This window comes from Aquarana catesbeiana, linkage group LG07 (assembly GCF_042186555.1).
Source record: "Aquarana catesbeiana isolate 2022-GZ linkage group LG07, ASM4218655v1, whole genome shotgun sequence".
NCBI classification, from domain to species: Eukaryota; Metazoa; Chordata; class Amphibia; order Anura; family Ranidae; genus Aquarana; species Aquarana catesbeiana.
In genome coordinates this window covers 157066592-157083983 of record NC_133330.1, presented here as the reverse complement: position 1 = coordinate 157083983, position 17392 = coordinate 157066592, and the positions used below count along the sequence as shown (strand labels likewise).

At 40.5% G+C, this 17392-nt stretch overlaps 1 protein-coding gene across 1 annotated transcript in view; it reads left to right on the top strand.

Annotated features, from left to right (window-relative positions):
- Positions 1-17392, top strand: part of EP300 (E1A binding protein p300) — a 117069-nt gene that overhangs the window by 86067 nt on the left and 13610 nt on the right. The window contains exons 19-26 of the mRNA XM_073592762.1: positions 2794-2882; positions 7257-7337; positions 9500-9556; positions 10013-10090; positions 12147-12214; positions 12297-12447; positions 14255-14401; positions 14487-14600. Coding sequence (XP_073448863.1) covers positions 2794-2882; positions 7257-7337; positions 9500-9556; positions 10013-10090; positions 12147-12214; positions 12297-12447; positions 14255-14401; positions 14487-14600 — 785 coding nt within the window. The remainder of the gene's footprint in view (positions 1-2793; positions 2883-7256; positions 7338-9499; positions 9557-10012; positions 10091-12146; positions 12215-12296; positions 12448-14254; positions 14402-14486; positions 14601-17392) is intronic.

Sequence of the window (17392 nt, the reverse complement as noted above, 5' to 3'; positions counted from 1 at the left end):
TCATTAATGAACACACAAGGTCAAATACTGTTGGGTTTCACTGCTGCCTATAACAGGATTGGACAATGGCAAACAAATCTGTAGGCCAGCCCAGGATACTATCTCCGATTCCTAGCGTGCCTCAGCTTTTTGGTAGTTTCCCAGGAGGGTTGACATCTTCTTCTCAACTCCGCTGGCAAAAGGTCTAGCCTAAATTTTTTTGCTAACGATTTTTTTCCCTCTAATTTTATTTATTTTTTCAATTAAGATTCTTTGCTACATCATTACTTGAGCTTGTCTCTACGATTGCAGCTATGCCTTGATGTGCCTGGAGTGTCCTACAGGGCCCTTAATCTCTCTGCGTTGAGTAGGGCTTTTGCGAATGTTTTCACAGGGAACCTAAATGGTGTATACAGTTCTGTTCCCCCCCCCCCAAAAGAATTGTTTGCATGAAAACAGACTGGCTGCTCCTTGGGCTGTGATATACTGTAATAGCTTGTGCTATGTACAGTATGCAGTTACTTAAGGTCTCTCCTAAATGGTGGAGATGCAGCACTGTAGAGCTGCACAATTAATCGTCAAGAATCGTTATCGTGATTAATCGTCAAGAATCGTTATCGCAATCTTGACTAAAGTGTTTCACAATTCTTTCTATGCAAAGAATTCTCTCTGCTCTTCTGAAGCTACAGCCCTCAAAAGAAAGGAAGAGAAAAACTGAGCAGTCTGCTAAGAAACAAAACATTCTTTATCAGTTGAACTTAAGTATAAACACTGTAACAGTTTGTCAATGGAATAGACTTCCTGTGTAAGTGAAAAAAAGTTTAACCACTTAAACACTAAACCTTTTTCTGGCATTTGTTGGTTTCAAGCTAAAATCATTTTTTCTTTGCTAGAAAATTACTTAAAACCCCCAAACATATATATTTTTTTAGTAGACACCCTAGAGAATAAAATGGTGGTTGTTGCAATATTTTATGTCACACTGTATTTGCGCAGCAGTCTTTCAAATGCAATTTTTTTGGAAAAAATTACTTTAATGAATTAAAAAAAAAAATCTAACCAGTAAAGTTAGCCCTTTTTTTTTTTTTTTGTATAATGTGAAAGATTTTACGTTGCGAGAATTGTGAGAATCGTGATCTTTTTATTCTTAGCAAAAAAATTGTGATTCTCATTTTGCCCAGAATCGTGCAGCTCTACAGCACTGTGACTCTCTCTATATCTGGGAGGTAAAAGGAAGTCTTTGGTATTGCTGCCTAAACACAGCACTGCTTACTGTACATAGCATAAGGTAACTACAATATATTACAGTTTTTCCATGCCCAGAGTCCGTCTCTGAATTTTCTGGTGCTGGGGTTGATTCTGCATAGTCAGCCGAGGATGATGTTTGTGCCCTATCCTTCATGTTGGAAGGTGAACCTTTGGCCCAGTCTGAAGTCCTGAGCACTGTGGAACAGGTTTTCATTGAAGATATCTCTGCTTTGCTCCATTCAGCTTTCCGTCAACCCTAATTATGCTTCACTATATTGACATGGTATTGGGCAGGTGATGAGCGGTGCTCGGTTTCCTCCATACATAACGTTTAGAATTGAGGCCAAACAGTTCAATCTTGGTTTAATCTAGAGAGACTAGAGAATCTTGTTCCTCAGTCTGAGACTCCTTCAGATGCTTTTTGGCAAACCCCAAATGGGCTTTCGTGTGTTTTGCACAGGAAAGGCTTCTGTCTAGCCACTCTGCTATAAAGCCCAGATTGGTGGAGGGCTGCAGTGATGGTTGTCCTTCTGAAACTTTGTCACATCTGCACACAGGATCTGAAGCTCAGTCAGCGTGACCATCAGGTTCTTGGTCACCTTACTAATGCCCTTCTCCCCCGTTTGCTCAGTTTGGCTGGGCAACCAGCTCTTGGAAGAGTCCCGGTTGTGCCAAACGTCTTACATTTGAGAATTATGGAGGCCACTGCACTCTTTGCAACCTTCAGTGAAGCAGACATTTTTTGTAGTCTTGTTTGTAGTCAGATCTGTGCTCTGCAATAATCCTGTCTCTGTGCTCTGCAGGCAGTTCATTTGACCTAATGGTTTTTGCTCTGACGCAGTATGCATTGTCAGATATAAGGCCTTTTATAGAGAGTTATGTGCCTTTCCAGATCATGCCCAAACAATTTAATTTACCACAGGTGAACGCCAGTCAAGGTGTAAAAACCTCTCCGCAATGATCAAGAGAAATGGGAGTCACCTGGGCTAAATCTCAAGCGTTGTTGCAAAGGATCTGAATACTTATACCAATGTGATATTTCAGTTTTTCTTTTTTCATAAATTCAGACATTTCTAAAATGTCTGTTTTTACTTTGTCATTATGGGGTACTGAGTGTAGAAAAAAATGAATGTAAACTACTGTAGTATCAGGCTGCAACATAAAAAAATTGAAAAAAGTGAAGGGAGTCTAAATACTTTATGAATGCACTGTATCTAAATTACGTTGTCCTGTGATGTACACATTTCAAGTTCTTTAGACTTTAGGGCCTGGTTCACACCTATGCAGTTTGCATAGTCTAGGTGAATTTTGCGTTTAATACACATTTTAGATCCATGGAAGTCTATAGAACCTAAAACTAAAAAAGCCCTTTCCATAAAATGCAAAGATGTGAACGTGACCCATAGGAAACATGTTAAATGGACTGTAGTGTGTTTCTGCTAAACTGAAACCGCACTAAAGAATGCATAGGTGTGAACCAAGCCTAACTCCTCAGAAAACAGCAGCACCTAAATGCAGAAAGGTGCTTTATGGTTAAGTAAATTTTTTTACTTTTTATCTTCCCAGCTTGAATTTTCTCCACAAACTTTATGCTGCTATGGGAAACAGTTATGTACAATTCCACGTGATGCTACTTATTACAGTTACCAAAACAGGTAAGTGCATCCATATAACCAATGCAATGTATAGTTCTTTTCAATAGCCACTACCATTTCAGTGTTTTTGACACTGGTGTTTCTTAGGGATATAAAAAGCCAGTGGCAAATCAAAGTCCATAAAAAATTGAGTTTTTGTGTGGAGCTGGCAATTGTGGGTTACATTTTGCCAAGTGAATCCTAGTCCTGAAATTTTAAGATGAGAAAATGCTGAAAAACGTGCATTTGTAACATCTTAATATTTGGTTTATTAAGTGTCATTTCTCATCTCCCTCCTATGTAAGGCCCCTTTCATACGATCGGACCGTTCAGGTCCGCCTGTCAGTTTTGACGGCGGACCTGAACGGGCGCTCCATGTTAGTCTATGGAGCGTCGGATGTCAGCGGAGACATGTTCGCTGACATCCGATCCGCTGAAAAGCAGACGGATGGCTCTACGTCCAGGTCCGTCGCTATCGGATCGGGTGAGATCTGACAAAAACGGACATGGTGTCCGTTTTCGTCCGATCCCCCATAGGCGGCAGCGGGGCCTGACAAGCCCCTCCCCGCTCAGTGAGCAGAGAGGGACCTGTCATCCGCCGGCTCAGCGGAGATCAACGGAATGATCTCCCGCTGAGCCAGCGGACCGAGGCGGGTTCCGTGGAAACGGAGTCCGCCTCGTGTGAAAGGGGCCTAACACAAGTGATGCCTCTTAAAACTTGATACAAAGTGTTGGCACATATGAAGCTAAATGTGTTTTTATAATTACAGTCCTATAACAAGTTTACCATCTTGGAAGTTTCATGTTTTAGTGTCATAGAACATTAGATCATGTTGAATGTAACTTTTTTTTTTTTTTCATACTGATAAAAATGAAAGGCCATGAAAACCGATCTTTGCAAAGTGAAAATAGATTCTTACAAAGTGATTTAAAGCCTCTGTTCACACCAGTGCAATTGGTCATGCAATTTGACGTTCCAAGTCACACCCCATTGTCGGCAATGGAACCGTTCAAATTGCCACAAACCATGTAGCAGCAACTTTGAAAAAGGTTTTTGCACTACTTTTTGCCGATTTCATTGCGACTTGCATAGACTTCTGTTAAACAAAGTCGCAACCGCAATGATATCAGTCGCAAATCGCACTGATCTGCGGCTTTGAAATTGCGCTGAAGTAGCACAATTTCAAAGCTGCACCAGTGTGAACCAGAGCTAAATGTATTCTAATAAAGAAAAACACTAAATGACTGTGCACTCTTTTTAATATGGCATGCCTAAATTGTATCGCAATTAAAACCATGCGCTGCTTCTAGATCACATCCCAAATATAAACTCAATATGTGACAATTTCATATATATACAAAAAATCATGCATAAATCTAATATAAAGTGCTAGTGCAAAATCGTCATTAAATTGTTCATTAGTGCAAGTGTTAAGTCTTTAATATAAAGTATCCTCCAAATCTCAATAGGTACAATCCATATATTTCAAATGTAAGTTTTGTTTAAAGTGTAAGTAAACCCCCTTATTTTCTAGCCAAGGAAGCTGCCATCTTTGCCTCTGCTTAATCCACAACTGCCATGATGCTGCACATGTGATCAGTTATGACACCAGCCATTGGATGATTTGACCGTTTGGTTGAGAGCACAACCAATGGGAGTGTTACATTTCTGGCACGTGCCGGAAATGAAACTGTTTTATGGATGGGTTTACTTACGCTTTAAGAAGTGTGTTCACGTTGCTGTGCTCCCCGCCTTCACTCCCCAGTCACCAACAGTCAAAATCAGATGGGTATGTAGACATCTAAATATAGTTGGATAGGTAGGACTCCTCCGATTACCTGGTCCTCAGCCATGCATCTAGTTAATCGCATGAGATGTAATACAACGAGAGCTCTATAGCGTAAATCTGTAAAAATGTATTTAAAAGATATAAAAGCAATTACACTTACAAAAAGTTACGTTTTAAGCATTGGTAATGGTCGGAGCGCCACCATGGTGTGCGTACTGATTACCGGAAATTGTCACTACTTGTCCCTTGCTTGACGTGTTTCGCCCCTCCCACTGGGTGTCTTCAGAAGATCACCTGTATATAGTAATTGTGTATATATACTGTTTTGAAGTATAAATGCACATGTATCTGAAAGAGAAACTTCTAGTCGGTTAGTATTGTAACAACCTAAATTACAAAGACAAACCAATCCAAGCAACTCTGTCAAATGGTGTGAAAATAGCACAAGTTGGGATGGTTACAAGAAAATTTCCAAGTCACAGACTTTGCCTTGGAGTACAGTTAAATCAGCCATTGAGAAGTGGAGAGTGTATGCATGTAAATCTGCCAAGAACAGGTCATTCACCAAAAGTAAGTGATTGTGCAAGGAGAATAGTGATGGAGACCACCAAAAGACCTACGACCGCTCTGGATGAGCCACTGAGGATAAGCCGCAATTGCTGAAATTGCAGAGACAGGTGTCTCTGCTTTATGGAAGGATGACAAAAGCCACTAGTGACTAAATCCCACATGACCTCCCACCCACAGTTTGCTAGGATGCATGTTGGAGACGTAGAAATCTAGCTAAAAGACGATTGCACAGTCTGATAACCTCAACATTGAGCTTTATGAACTTCAAGCTAAACACCATTGTTGGGCAAAAGCCAAACACTGAAGAACATCACAAACTCACTGACCCCACTGAAACATGGAGGTGGTAGCATCATTCTGTGGGAATGCCTCCCCGCATCGGCTTCTAGAAGGTTTTTGTGGTTGGAAAGCATAGCACAAAATACAGAAAATTCCTGTATGAAAACCTGATGCAATCTGGTAGAAATCTGAGGCTTAGGAGATTGACACCAGGTTTAAAGGCAAAACTACACAAGAGTGGAGTTAAAATGGAGTTCTACCCAAAAATGGAACTTCCGCTTTAAGGGAGGTGACCCCCTGACATGCCACATTTGGCATGTCATTTTTTTGGGCGGGAAGCCGGTACCCTCTTTTTACAGGGTCCCAGCTCCCACTTCCTCATGTTCTGTGGCAATACAACATAAAAACTTCCAAGTGGCTAAATATTTTCTGTAGGAACTTTAGTCCAAATACATTTTGGTTATTTAATGAGTAATAATTTTGTTACAGTGAGCAGTTGACGTTGCATAACTTTCTAGATTTGAGCGCCAGCTTTTATTCATTGTTTAAAAATGCAAATTATATGCATATGCTGCTTTTTATCAATGTGAGCAATATGTTTAAGTTTTTTGTATTTTCTGTAGTGTGTGTGTGTGTGTGTGTGTGTGTGTGTGTGTGTGTGTGTGGATTTTGTGGCTTTTCACAGCATGGTGTCTTTTCAAGCAACCCTGCTTTGGCACTGCAACATCGCTAGCCTCATAAAATGATTTCTTCATTTTGTCATGATAAAATTGTACTTTCGATTTGCATCTTACTCCGCTGTTTTTCGGGGACCTGCTTTGATCAATGGTATCAAGTTATCTATATAAAACTGCCAGCTAAAAAAATGTATTTCACAAGAATCTTGTTTTAAAAGAAAGAAGAAAATAAAATAGTCTCATGGGCGGTTTTAATGCAATAATTGTAGGTAATCCAAATTGTTTTTAAGCAAGGCTGCGGAGTTGACCTCTGTTGTCATTTACCAGTATGAATAGGTAGCATACGGACTTCTTTATTTTATGTCCTCCTTGTACAGTCTATCATTGACCAAACTAACTTGACTTAAATTCAAACATAACAAACTTGATCAATAAGCATTTTTTTTCTATACCTTGGCTTTTTCTCTAATGTACTCTTGCACTGATTTTCAAAGTAATAGGCTTGTCATTGCATTGAATGCTTTTAACATTTTACTTCTATATAGATGATTAATGTATATGTATTTTTAAAGCTCACTTTACAGTGACTTTTTAAGTAGAAAGTAGAGTCCTCTTTAAGCGGAGCAAGAAGACAAACTATGCCTCTTCCTGAACCTTGTGGGTTAATTCGTTTTTGTTAAATCTTTCCTTTTATTTGCTGTGATTTTGCTGCTTGTAATCCCATTTCAAAAGAATCCTTTGCTAATCTGTGCTTTGCATTGGCTTTCTGCTTTGTGTTGTTTTGTCATGCTTCTGTTTGTCATGCCCCTCCCCCCCCCCCCTGCTTTCTTTCTCTGTTGTATGTATATTTCTTACCCTTCCCTATCCTTACTGTGGTGACTTTGATTGCCGTGAATTTCAAACAAAACTCGCGTCTTAAAAAAATCAAAATTACCCTGGCATGTGACTTGGCTTGATGACCACCTGCGCAAACCCTGTGTCTCTCCTGCAACGTCCTCTGATGACCTCCCGTTTTCACGTGGTTCGGCTGTGGTTGCATGAACGAACAGTTCACCCAAATATGGCCTTCTCGCTGATAGGTACCACTTCTGTGAAAAGTGCTTCAACGAGATCCAAGGGGAGAGTGTATCTCTTGGTGATGACCCAACACAGCCACAGACGTAAGTATCATTTTATGAATTACATTTGTTGTGCAGTAGCATATATCCTGTGCCTGTGTTTCAATAGTTCACCTCTATGGATTCTTTGTCGTGGCATTTGCAGAGGTATTTTCTTTCCTTGATTTGGTTATATTTGCTATATTTTCCTAGGGTATTTTGTACAAAAATCTTTTGTTTCAGTAAATTTGTTAATTGAACGCACATAGTGTTTTTGAATATGCTTTTGTTAGGACGAGCAACATTATATTGTATATTTTTAGTCTGCTATATACAATATTAGAAGTTACATGTGAATTTGTAATATTTACTATGTGTATCCAGCAGGTGGTGTCTGCTGATTTTCCTCAGTGATTTAAAGTGGTAGTAGACGCTGTTATATAACTTCTACCTACAGGTAAGCCAATAACAAGGCTTACCTGTAGGTACAGTGAATTTCTCTACTACACTTGCGGTGTTTAGGAGATATTTACGCTTAAAGCAGCCGCTGCTCTAAATCCTGAGTGAGGGGCCGTGACTCCTATGCACATGCACTGGAGTAATGCCAACGCAGCCCGGCCCCTCAACCAGCTGGAGCCTGAAAAACCGGTAGGAAGACAGGGTTAGCGCCAACAGCAATGACCCTGGAGGGCTTTGTTTAAAGGCAAGTCTGTCATAATGTGCTAGTATGCAGCAAATACTATCCCATTATGGCTTAAAATGGCCAGGGACCCACTTATTTTTATTTCAAATGATAAGTTCACTTAAAAATAAATAAAAATGCACAAATTGTTTTTGCAGGTAAAAAAAAAATGTGCATTTTTTTATTTTTTGTTGCAGGAGACTGTAAAGCATTGCACCAGCGATCAGCAGATCGCAGCTACCATGCAGGACTCCTGAAGATCTGTCACTGTATCAGCTTGCTTGTACCTCGTACAAGAAGGCCGATACATTCTGAAGGGAAATTAACTACCACGGCGCTCACAGCGCCCATAGCGCCATGGTAGTTCATTGAAATCTACAAGCCGATGGGCTGCAAAAGGCTGCCAGATCTTGTCATTTTTTTCGCATGTACAGGACTCTGTGAATGAGTAACACGACTGGGCCCTCCTTGGAGTGTTTGATGGGATCCCCTTACTCTGTGATACGAATGGCACGCAGGAGCACGGCGGCAAGAGCAGTTGGTCTATATGATGCCTTTTACTTGAGAATCTGACGTGCAGAAGAAAACCCTTCTTGTGCACACGCTCAAGCATGACCAATACAGCCACCTATTACGCGGTTGGACTTTTTGATAGGTTAGAGATTTTGGCAGAGCACCGCCCCCTGAACAAGACATTGAACTGAAAGGGGCATCCCACAACCTTGTGAAATGCATGCAGTTGCAGTACACTAGTGTGGGATTCAATTGGGGTTAAATTGGGCAGTGAGAAGGTAATGCGACACTCGTGCTAAGGGCTGGTGTAAAACTGATTTGATTAAAGTTATCATAAAAGGAAGAGGGGGATTGCAATCAAACTAAAGACTACAGCAGACCGTAAACGTTAAGACTTCTCTCGATCAGCCCTGCTTGACAAATCTGTAGTGCCAGCTATTGACAGCTGGCACCTGTGGCTGTGAGAATACCAGAACTGTCCCTGTATATGATTTGGCATTGTGCGGTCAAACATTTTATGCCCAGCTGCTTTGATCAGTTGATAGAAAAATCATCTTTTGTCGAGCTGAGCCTCCCACAGAATAAATTTCAGCTAATTCAGCAGGACAAAATTAAATTAGTGTATGGCCAGCATAAGCAAAGGGTTTTTCTTTAGACTTTGAAAAGAGACAACTGTAGTAAATTACTATATTTTCTGTGGTTTTTTTTTTTTTTGTTTGTTTTATTCATTTGGGGGTGTCTGCATTCACATACTATATTCACACATTCGTAGATGATGTTTAACATGGTAAATGCAGATTTTATTTTTACATTTTTCTCAGTATGTGTACAAAAGTGTGGTGCTAATACAGACAAACTGTGGCAAAAATTTGTGATCATCTCGCATGAACACCAACTAGAAAACTCCTTTCTTCTTCTCCAGCTCTGGAGGTTGTTTATTCCAACCGTGGATTCATTTATATATGTAATTTTTATCTGTGTGCTCTTTACAGTAAGTTTTCTGATTTTGTTTGCTTTTCATTCACTTTAGTACCATCAACAAAGAACAATTTTCCAAACAGAAAAATGACACTCTGGAACCAGAACAGTATGTATTTATTACAAGATTTTGTTGCTTTTAGGTATTTTTATGTTTGTGTGTATATATAGTCTTTCTCACTATATCTATATATACCCTGTTTCCCCAAAAATAAGACCTAGCGTGATTGTCGGTGATGGCTGCAATATAAGCCCTACCCCCCAAATAAGCTCTACTCTGTTTCCCCGAAAATAAGCCCTACCCTGAAAATAAGACCTACAAGGACTTTAACTAGGGCTTAATATATATATTAGTGTGTGTATTTTTTTTCCCCTTTCCTCCCCTGCCCTTTATTTATTTATTTATTTATTTATTTATTTTTTTAGAACCTCATTCTGGCCCCAAAGGCCCTTAGAATCCCATTTCAAACTTAGATTATAATGCTATATATATAATATGTGTGTGTGTGTGTGTGTGTGTTAGTTGCACATAAATAATAATTTGTGATGCTGCATTTTATTTTAGGTTTGTGGACTGCTTAGACTGTGGTCGGAAAATGCACCAAATTTGTGTTCTTCATAATGACACAATCTGGCCAACTGGGTAAACCTTCTTCCTTTTTTTTTGGTTTGTTTTTATGCTGTCTTAAAACCAGTTTAGTTTAAATGAATTCAAGATGTGTTTAGTTTACAGAATAGTTGACAAGCTGTTTTTCAAATGAGCAGATCCAATTGAATACTAAAATCCAACCCGTATATTTCAGAAAAGCACATTTGATGGCCTTCTGTGGCCTTATGGACCCGACGTGTTTCCAGTGTCTGGGTTCAAAATGTTTTGTCCACTTGGAATATCTGGGCTTAATCCTGGAAATGGCTTTGGCATGAGTTTTCCACATGCTGTGGAAAGGACAGATGCCAGCCTGTAGGCTGGGAAGGAGTCCTTGACTCCTGTCAGTTTAGGGACATGGTCGTCAGAGGAAGTCCGGATGCTGATCAATGTTCTGGAGCTCAGGGCGATTCTTGCCCTTCAGCACTGAACCTCCTGTTTTGGGGACTACCAGTCAGGATCTAATCAAACAATACTTCGGCACTTCATAGGTATTTCACCAACTTTGTCTTCAGTGGGGAACACCAGACTTGTATCCAACTGTGTCCAGACTCCACCGCAATCTGGACAGGCTTATGGCCAAGTCAAGGGATCTTCAAAGTAGATGCCCTAGTCACTTCTTTAGAATCGGTACAACCTGATTAATGACCCCTCAAGCTCCTGCATCATCTGCTTTAGGGAATATAGAGGGAAGGCATTCCAGTGATTCTCATTGCACTGAACTAGCCTAGGAGGGCATCGAACTCCGACATAGACTCCTAGCAGACTGTTTGTGGGCTCTACCGAACTGTCCCTACTGGCTCTTTCAAGGTCCCATTTGCTAACCTGTTTCCTGGTCGCTGGTTTTGACAGCTTGGGTGCTAAAGGACAGGGATCTTGCGAACTCTATGAATCTCATTTCACTGACCAGAAAACTCTCACCATACGTGAAAAGCATGTGAAAAGCATACTTTGGGGGGGGGGGGGGGGGGGAGCTTTATCCTAGGAAATGCTTTGTGGCAAAGGTTTTATCATTCCTTCAGTCAGGACTGGACAAGTCCTTAGCACTGAGCACTAATAAAGGAAGAACAGGTTGCCTGTAGATACACAGTTGTTAGGTGGATTTGACAAGTCATTCAGGCATATGACCTGAAAGGCAGGGTTTTCCCCCTTTCCTGTAAAGGGTTACTCCCCCTGAAGTGTTGGTGCCTCACAGGCTTTTCAACATCAGGCCTCTGTTCCCTAAGTCTGTTTGGCAGCCACCTGGTCTTCTGCTCTTACAGTCGCAAAGTTTTAACAGGTGGATGTTCAGGCCTCTGCTGATGCAAACCTTGGTCGGAAAGTCCTGCAGTGTGCCCTGTGAGGGTTTTCAGTTTTTCCTCCTCTTGTTCTGTTCAGAGGATTGTTCCTGTTGGGCCTATTTACTGTTGTTGCTTGCCCCTTATGGGATTGCTTTTGGACACCCCAGTATTCTAAGAATAAACTTCCGTGTGTCTTGTACAAATAAGAAAACAGTTTTTGACAGTAAGTAAGAGGAAATACTCATCTGTTGTCATCTTTGAGCAAACTGTCATTTAGGCCTTTGAGCTGCAGACAGTCCCAAGTTTTCTTTGTCCTTTTTTTTTTTTTTTTTTTTTTTTTTTAGGCCTGTTAGGATTTGTTCGCTGTGTTGCCAACCCCCCCCCCCCCCCCCCCCTCCCCTCTCTCTCTGTTTATGATTATGTTCTCAGTATTTCTTTGCTACCGATTTGAGGCGTTTTTTTGTTTTTTTGGTTTTTTTATTTATATATCGATAGATAGATAGATTGAAATAAATATATTTATATATATATATCTCTGTGTCCAATCCACCTGTGGCAATAGAACCTGAAAGAATTCATGTTTTACAGAAAGTACAAAAATACGATTTTTAAGCTTAAGATATTTTGAAATGGACAGCACATATAAAAAAAAAATGCCTTTTTTGGCATTCATTAAAAAAATCTTTCTGTGCAAGATGTACATGTAGGTAAATATACAGTTGTTTGAGGCTATTTTTGTTTCTCTAAACAGACAGTTTTTTGTTTAACTGTAGTTTTGTTTGCGATCGTTGCCTGAAGAAAAGTGGCCAAACCAGAAAAGAGAACAAATTTTCAGCAAAACGTGAGTGCCTTTTGGATTATTAATTGAATCAATTCTCAAATATTGAAATATACTAATTTAAGCTATTAAACTTTTTCAACAGGACTTCCTACTACAAGATTGGGTACATTTTTGGAGAATCGTGTGAATGATTTTCTACGAAGACAGGCTAATCCCGAGGCTGGAGAAGTTTCTGTGCGTGTTGTCCACGTCTCTGACAAAACTGTGGAAGTGAAACCTGGCATGAAAGCCAAGTAAGTAAAGCATTGAGGCCAGATACATCCAGGCAACTAGCATTTCAAAACCTCAGCCATAGCAACCTGTATGTGTTCTCTTAGTACAGGTGTGCTTTCATATTTCTTTTCTTTTTTTTTAACTTATTTTTTCAATGAAGCCTCCTGCTTTTATATGTTTGCTATGTCATTGCTGATATGGTAATCACATGCTTGCAAGCCAGTGTGATTGAGAACCCAAGCTGTCAGCTATTAAAGTGGGGTTCCACTTAAATTTTTAACTTCATCTTCCCCCCCTTCAGTTAATCGCATAGATGTTCAAATGCCGCAGGAAAAAATTTTTATCGCTGTAATTACCTTTTATACTGTACTTTATTCTGGCACTTCCTGTCTCCCTACCGGGCGTGTTTATTGCCTTTTCCCCTGCGCCACACTGTCTCCTGGGAGCTTAGTGTCAGGCTTCCCAAGATTCAGTGCGGAACGCCGCCCTGCTAAAAAATTTTTTTTTTCCACCACAACGGGGCGGGAACTGCCGACGCCCGTTGTGGTGGCAACCCGGAATTTTACGGCGCTGCTCGCTGTAAACAGTGAGCATGCGCGGGAACGAGAGGTGAATGCTGGGAGCTCAGCATTCACCGCATCCCGGAAATCAATGCTTGTGGGCTTCACATGCCCACAAGCAAGATGGAAACGGCCAGCATCACATTTTATAAGTTCTTCTTCAGTACGAAAACAGACAGAGGCGGAAATAATATAATCAAATTGTGAGTATTATTTTGGGATTAGCAAAGTGTCTCAATGACCTAAAAAGAAAAAAAAAAAAAAAAAAGATTGATCGCCGGACTCCCGCTTTAACTGGTCATCAAGCTGGGGTATGTTAATAAACAGATTGTGAGTGAAAAGGCATTCAACCTTCATTTTTTATTTACTTTTTCCACATGGCTTTAAAAGATTGCTTCGGCCATACTTATCCTGTGGGTCACAGGAGTTTTCTTAATTCTGCACTCCTGCGACCCAGATTCAGCTGACATCAGGCTGAAGCCCTCTGTCAACTGACGTCACAGAGCTGGTTTAGGCTCTGCAGGGATCCCAGCAATGTCAGGTTTCATCCAGATGTCTGACCGGCAGCTGGCTTAGCCTCTTAGTGCTTAGCTGAGAGGCTGAGCCAGCTGCTCCTGCCGCCTCCACAGCCCCGCACTCCAGTGAGCGCTGGAGGGGCAGAGCAGAGAGGCGGTGACTGACAGTCCCTTAGAGTGTATGTCCAGCCAGAAACCTATTTTAGATAAAGTGGGGAATAGTTAGAGCCACTGTTTTTACTGCTTTCATTAGAGAGATTTCTCCTCAATTACTGTACTGGTTACTACAAGTTCACGAGACCGGAAACGAGGCCTCAAAAGATCTCTAATGTAACAAAGAGGAAAATAAAAATGCTTTTTCGAGTAGGCTGAAGCTAGAACCCTAGTCAATGTTTTAAAGTCCCTGTTTCACATTTCCCCCTCATCAGCTGGTGAAACCTTAGGCACAAAGACCGTAAGCAAGAGGAAGGCAATGCAACAAAGCCACTGGTAAAACAGATGAGTTCTAATTCTTTCATGCTCTATTTTAAACTTGAGTACAGACCAGGAGCAAAGCTTGAGGAGCTATCTGTTGACATTAGCAAAGCAATACCACTACTACCAATACACTTTGTTTTGTAGCAAGGAAAAGGGTTCAGTAAGGATGTATCACTGCATTTGCATAATTCATGTGAAATTAAAAACATCCCAGTTTTTAATCTTTTGCATTAAAAAAAAAAAAATTACATTCTGTTTTCCTTTGTTGATTTCAGGTTTGTGGATACAGGAGAAATGGCGGAGTCTTTCCCTTACCGTACAAAGGCCCTTTTTGCTTTTGAAGAAGTTGATGGTGTTGAGTTGTGCTTTTTTGGCATGCATGTACAGGAGTATGGGTCGGACTGCCCACCACCCAACCAGAGGTAGGTGTACAGTTTATCATTATTCTCATTTCACATAACTTATCTCAATTCCATATGACTATATGCTATTATTTCCACCTCCTAGGCGTGTATACATCTCTTACCTGGATAGTGTTCACTTTTTTCAACCAAAGTGCTTGAGGACAGCAGTCTACCATGAGATTTTAATTGGATACCTTGAATATGTTAAGAAACTTGGGTAAGTGGTGTATTTTTTTTAAAGCAGGGAGCAACTGTACAGTATAACATGGATACATGCAGCCAAAAAAATTGGATGCAGTGTGCCCATAGCATTACCACACTAAGTCTTGGTTTTTCTGATTAACATTAACCCCCTGTAAACACTTTTTTATTTATTTTTTTTAACCTGATGTTCTTGCCAGCGAGTCTGTTAGAGGGTTGAGACAAACCATTTAACACTGACAAGGGTGCTAACAACGGTCTGCTTTTATTCACTTAAAGTGGCACCAAAGTCTGCAATACTTATCTTCGCTCATTACAAACAGAAATTTTCCCAGCATGCTTACCAGCTAGCCTGCAACAAAACCAAATTGGCCCTGTCTATTAGCAATGCAACAGTGGTTTTAGCTGCACACATTTGTAAATATTTGTTAATATTATGTGAACGCCACAGTGCCTCACCAAGGCTCCTTTGTATGCTGTGGTCCTAACCCTAAAAAGGTTTTGAGAGTCTTCCAAATTGGAGCACATTTAGCAACGGATACATTAAGGGCAGGTTAGCCCGGTGGGAGCCCACTTCTCAAAGGCACAGGAACACATTGGACACCCAGCAAAAGCACTATTGCAGCTTAAGCTATCCAATGTGTCCCTATGTCAAATTCAGTCAACAAGCTGTACAGATAAGTGACAACCACCTCAATCTTTAACTAGTTTTTACAGTAAGGTGCACATGAAAGAGGCTTTGCACATAACAGCATAAAGTTTCCTAGCACACTTACAAGCTAGCCTGCAACAGACCCAAATTGGCCCTGTCTAACAGTTTGCGTTAAAACAGGTTTTAGTTGCACGTGTTTTATTTTTTTTCTTTTCAACTTCCTTTTATGTCCCAAGCTGGTCTCGCAAAATTGGCAGTTAGAGAGTTGAGACAAATCATTTAACGCTAACTAGGGAGCTAACAATGGTCTGCTTTTATTCATTTAGTGAAACTAAAGTCTGCAATACTTTACTTTTACATTAGCTTCAACAGTCTGCAAGGTCCCTCACCAGCATCTTTTTCCCAGCGGCAGTTTTCGGCCATCTTCATTGCCAATGTGGGATGGCACAATTCTTGTACATGCACAGGAGTTCAGTCATCCAAGCACAGGCACCGTGCTAGAAAGTACACTGAGCTGCGCCTGTTAAAACAGGAGACAACATAATGCCTTCCAGCCACCTGTCAAAAGAGCTTTCACACCTGTATCCTCCCTATGAACTAGGGCAGTTTTTAAAGTAATGCTATGGACCCACTGTATTGACAATATTTTTGTCATTACTCAAGATAGTCAGTCAGTCAGTCCTTCTTTTTTTTTTTTTCTTAGCCACAAACCTTCCTACACCTGCTATTTAGAACAGTCAACTACGAAGCCTGTAAACAACCTCCTAGGATTTTAGAGTCTTCCTAATAATGTACCTTTTTAAAAGAAAATGTATTGATAAATGGTCTGCGCACTATGGATGCTCCAGTGATTCACCTTAAAGACTAAGTGCACTTTTAATTAAAAAATAGTGCACATATTTTTGCAGATAAAAAAAGTGCATCTATTCTTTTTTAAAAGAAGCCTGCAAAAGTATTGTACCCACAATGAATAGATTCACCGTTTCAAAATCTGACTGGGTGCAGGGAGAAGAACCCCCTCTTGCTGTCACACTGAGGGGCTGAGCAGCTGAACAAGAACATGTTACACCCTAAATATGGGTGTAACATGTTCTAAAAAGGTGAACTTGTCCTTTTAACAAGCATACAACCAACAGGTTGTTATGAGCTTTCCCGAGTTCTCTGACAGGCCTCCCTACTTAGATTTCTGTTTGCATTAACTGGAGTCACCCTTCATTCTCGATTGTGGCTGACTTTGATTTGTGAAGCTTGTCCCTAGAGCTAAAACCTTGAAATAGACGTCTCTATTACAAGGACGAACCCTTGTATCCTGGACCATTTAAAAAAAAAAATGTGTAGAGCGTTGTGCTTCAGCTGTGATGGCCTCTTTCAAACATATAAGCTTGTGTTTCACTTGGAGGTCATGTCCTTACATATGTTAAGGGCAATTTGGCTGCTCACCTGGGATGCAGAGGATGCATCCTAGGAATCTGATCTGAAGGAAAGATCTGATCCACTTGCTCTTTATGGGAAGTTTTCTCTGCTTTGGAGCCTGTCATTAGCGATGCCACTGGTGGTCAGAGTGTACTTCTGTCTCAAAGCAGGAGATCTGTCAATGGAGTGGAAGAACTTATACTTTACTACTGCAATAGTACCTCATAGGAAGACAGAGCCGATTTACCACTAATGCTGCAGATCTTATTGCCAGTGATCCACCTACCATTTTGCTCAGCATGTGAAGGGTTGCACCCTCACTTACATACATATATATATGTATGTGTGTATGCTCTGTCTTATTAAATTTTGCCTTAAACAATAAATCAAATTTCTGAGTAACTTTAAATGAAATGTATGCATGCAGCTGTTCTAGGCCAAGGAGCATTGTTTGTCATACATAAGATCAAAAGTGCTGGTGTAATCAACCAATCGGATTGCTTTACATTCTAGTCAATGGGGAGAAGGTGTATATTATTGAAAGTTATGATAGGAGAACTGGAAACTCTGGAGGCTTCTGATTATTGTATTACTTTACATATAATCTGGTGAACTTGTCATCTTTTGCTGGATCCAATATTTGCTAACTCGCTGGAAAGAACCAAGTTGCTGTGGGAAAGTCGTTTTGGATTGGAGAAGTTTGCGTTCTATACCTGCAGGCACACTTATGTTTCCACTTCAAT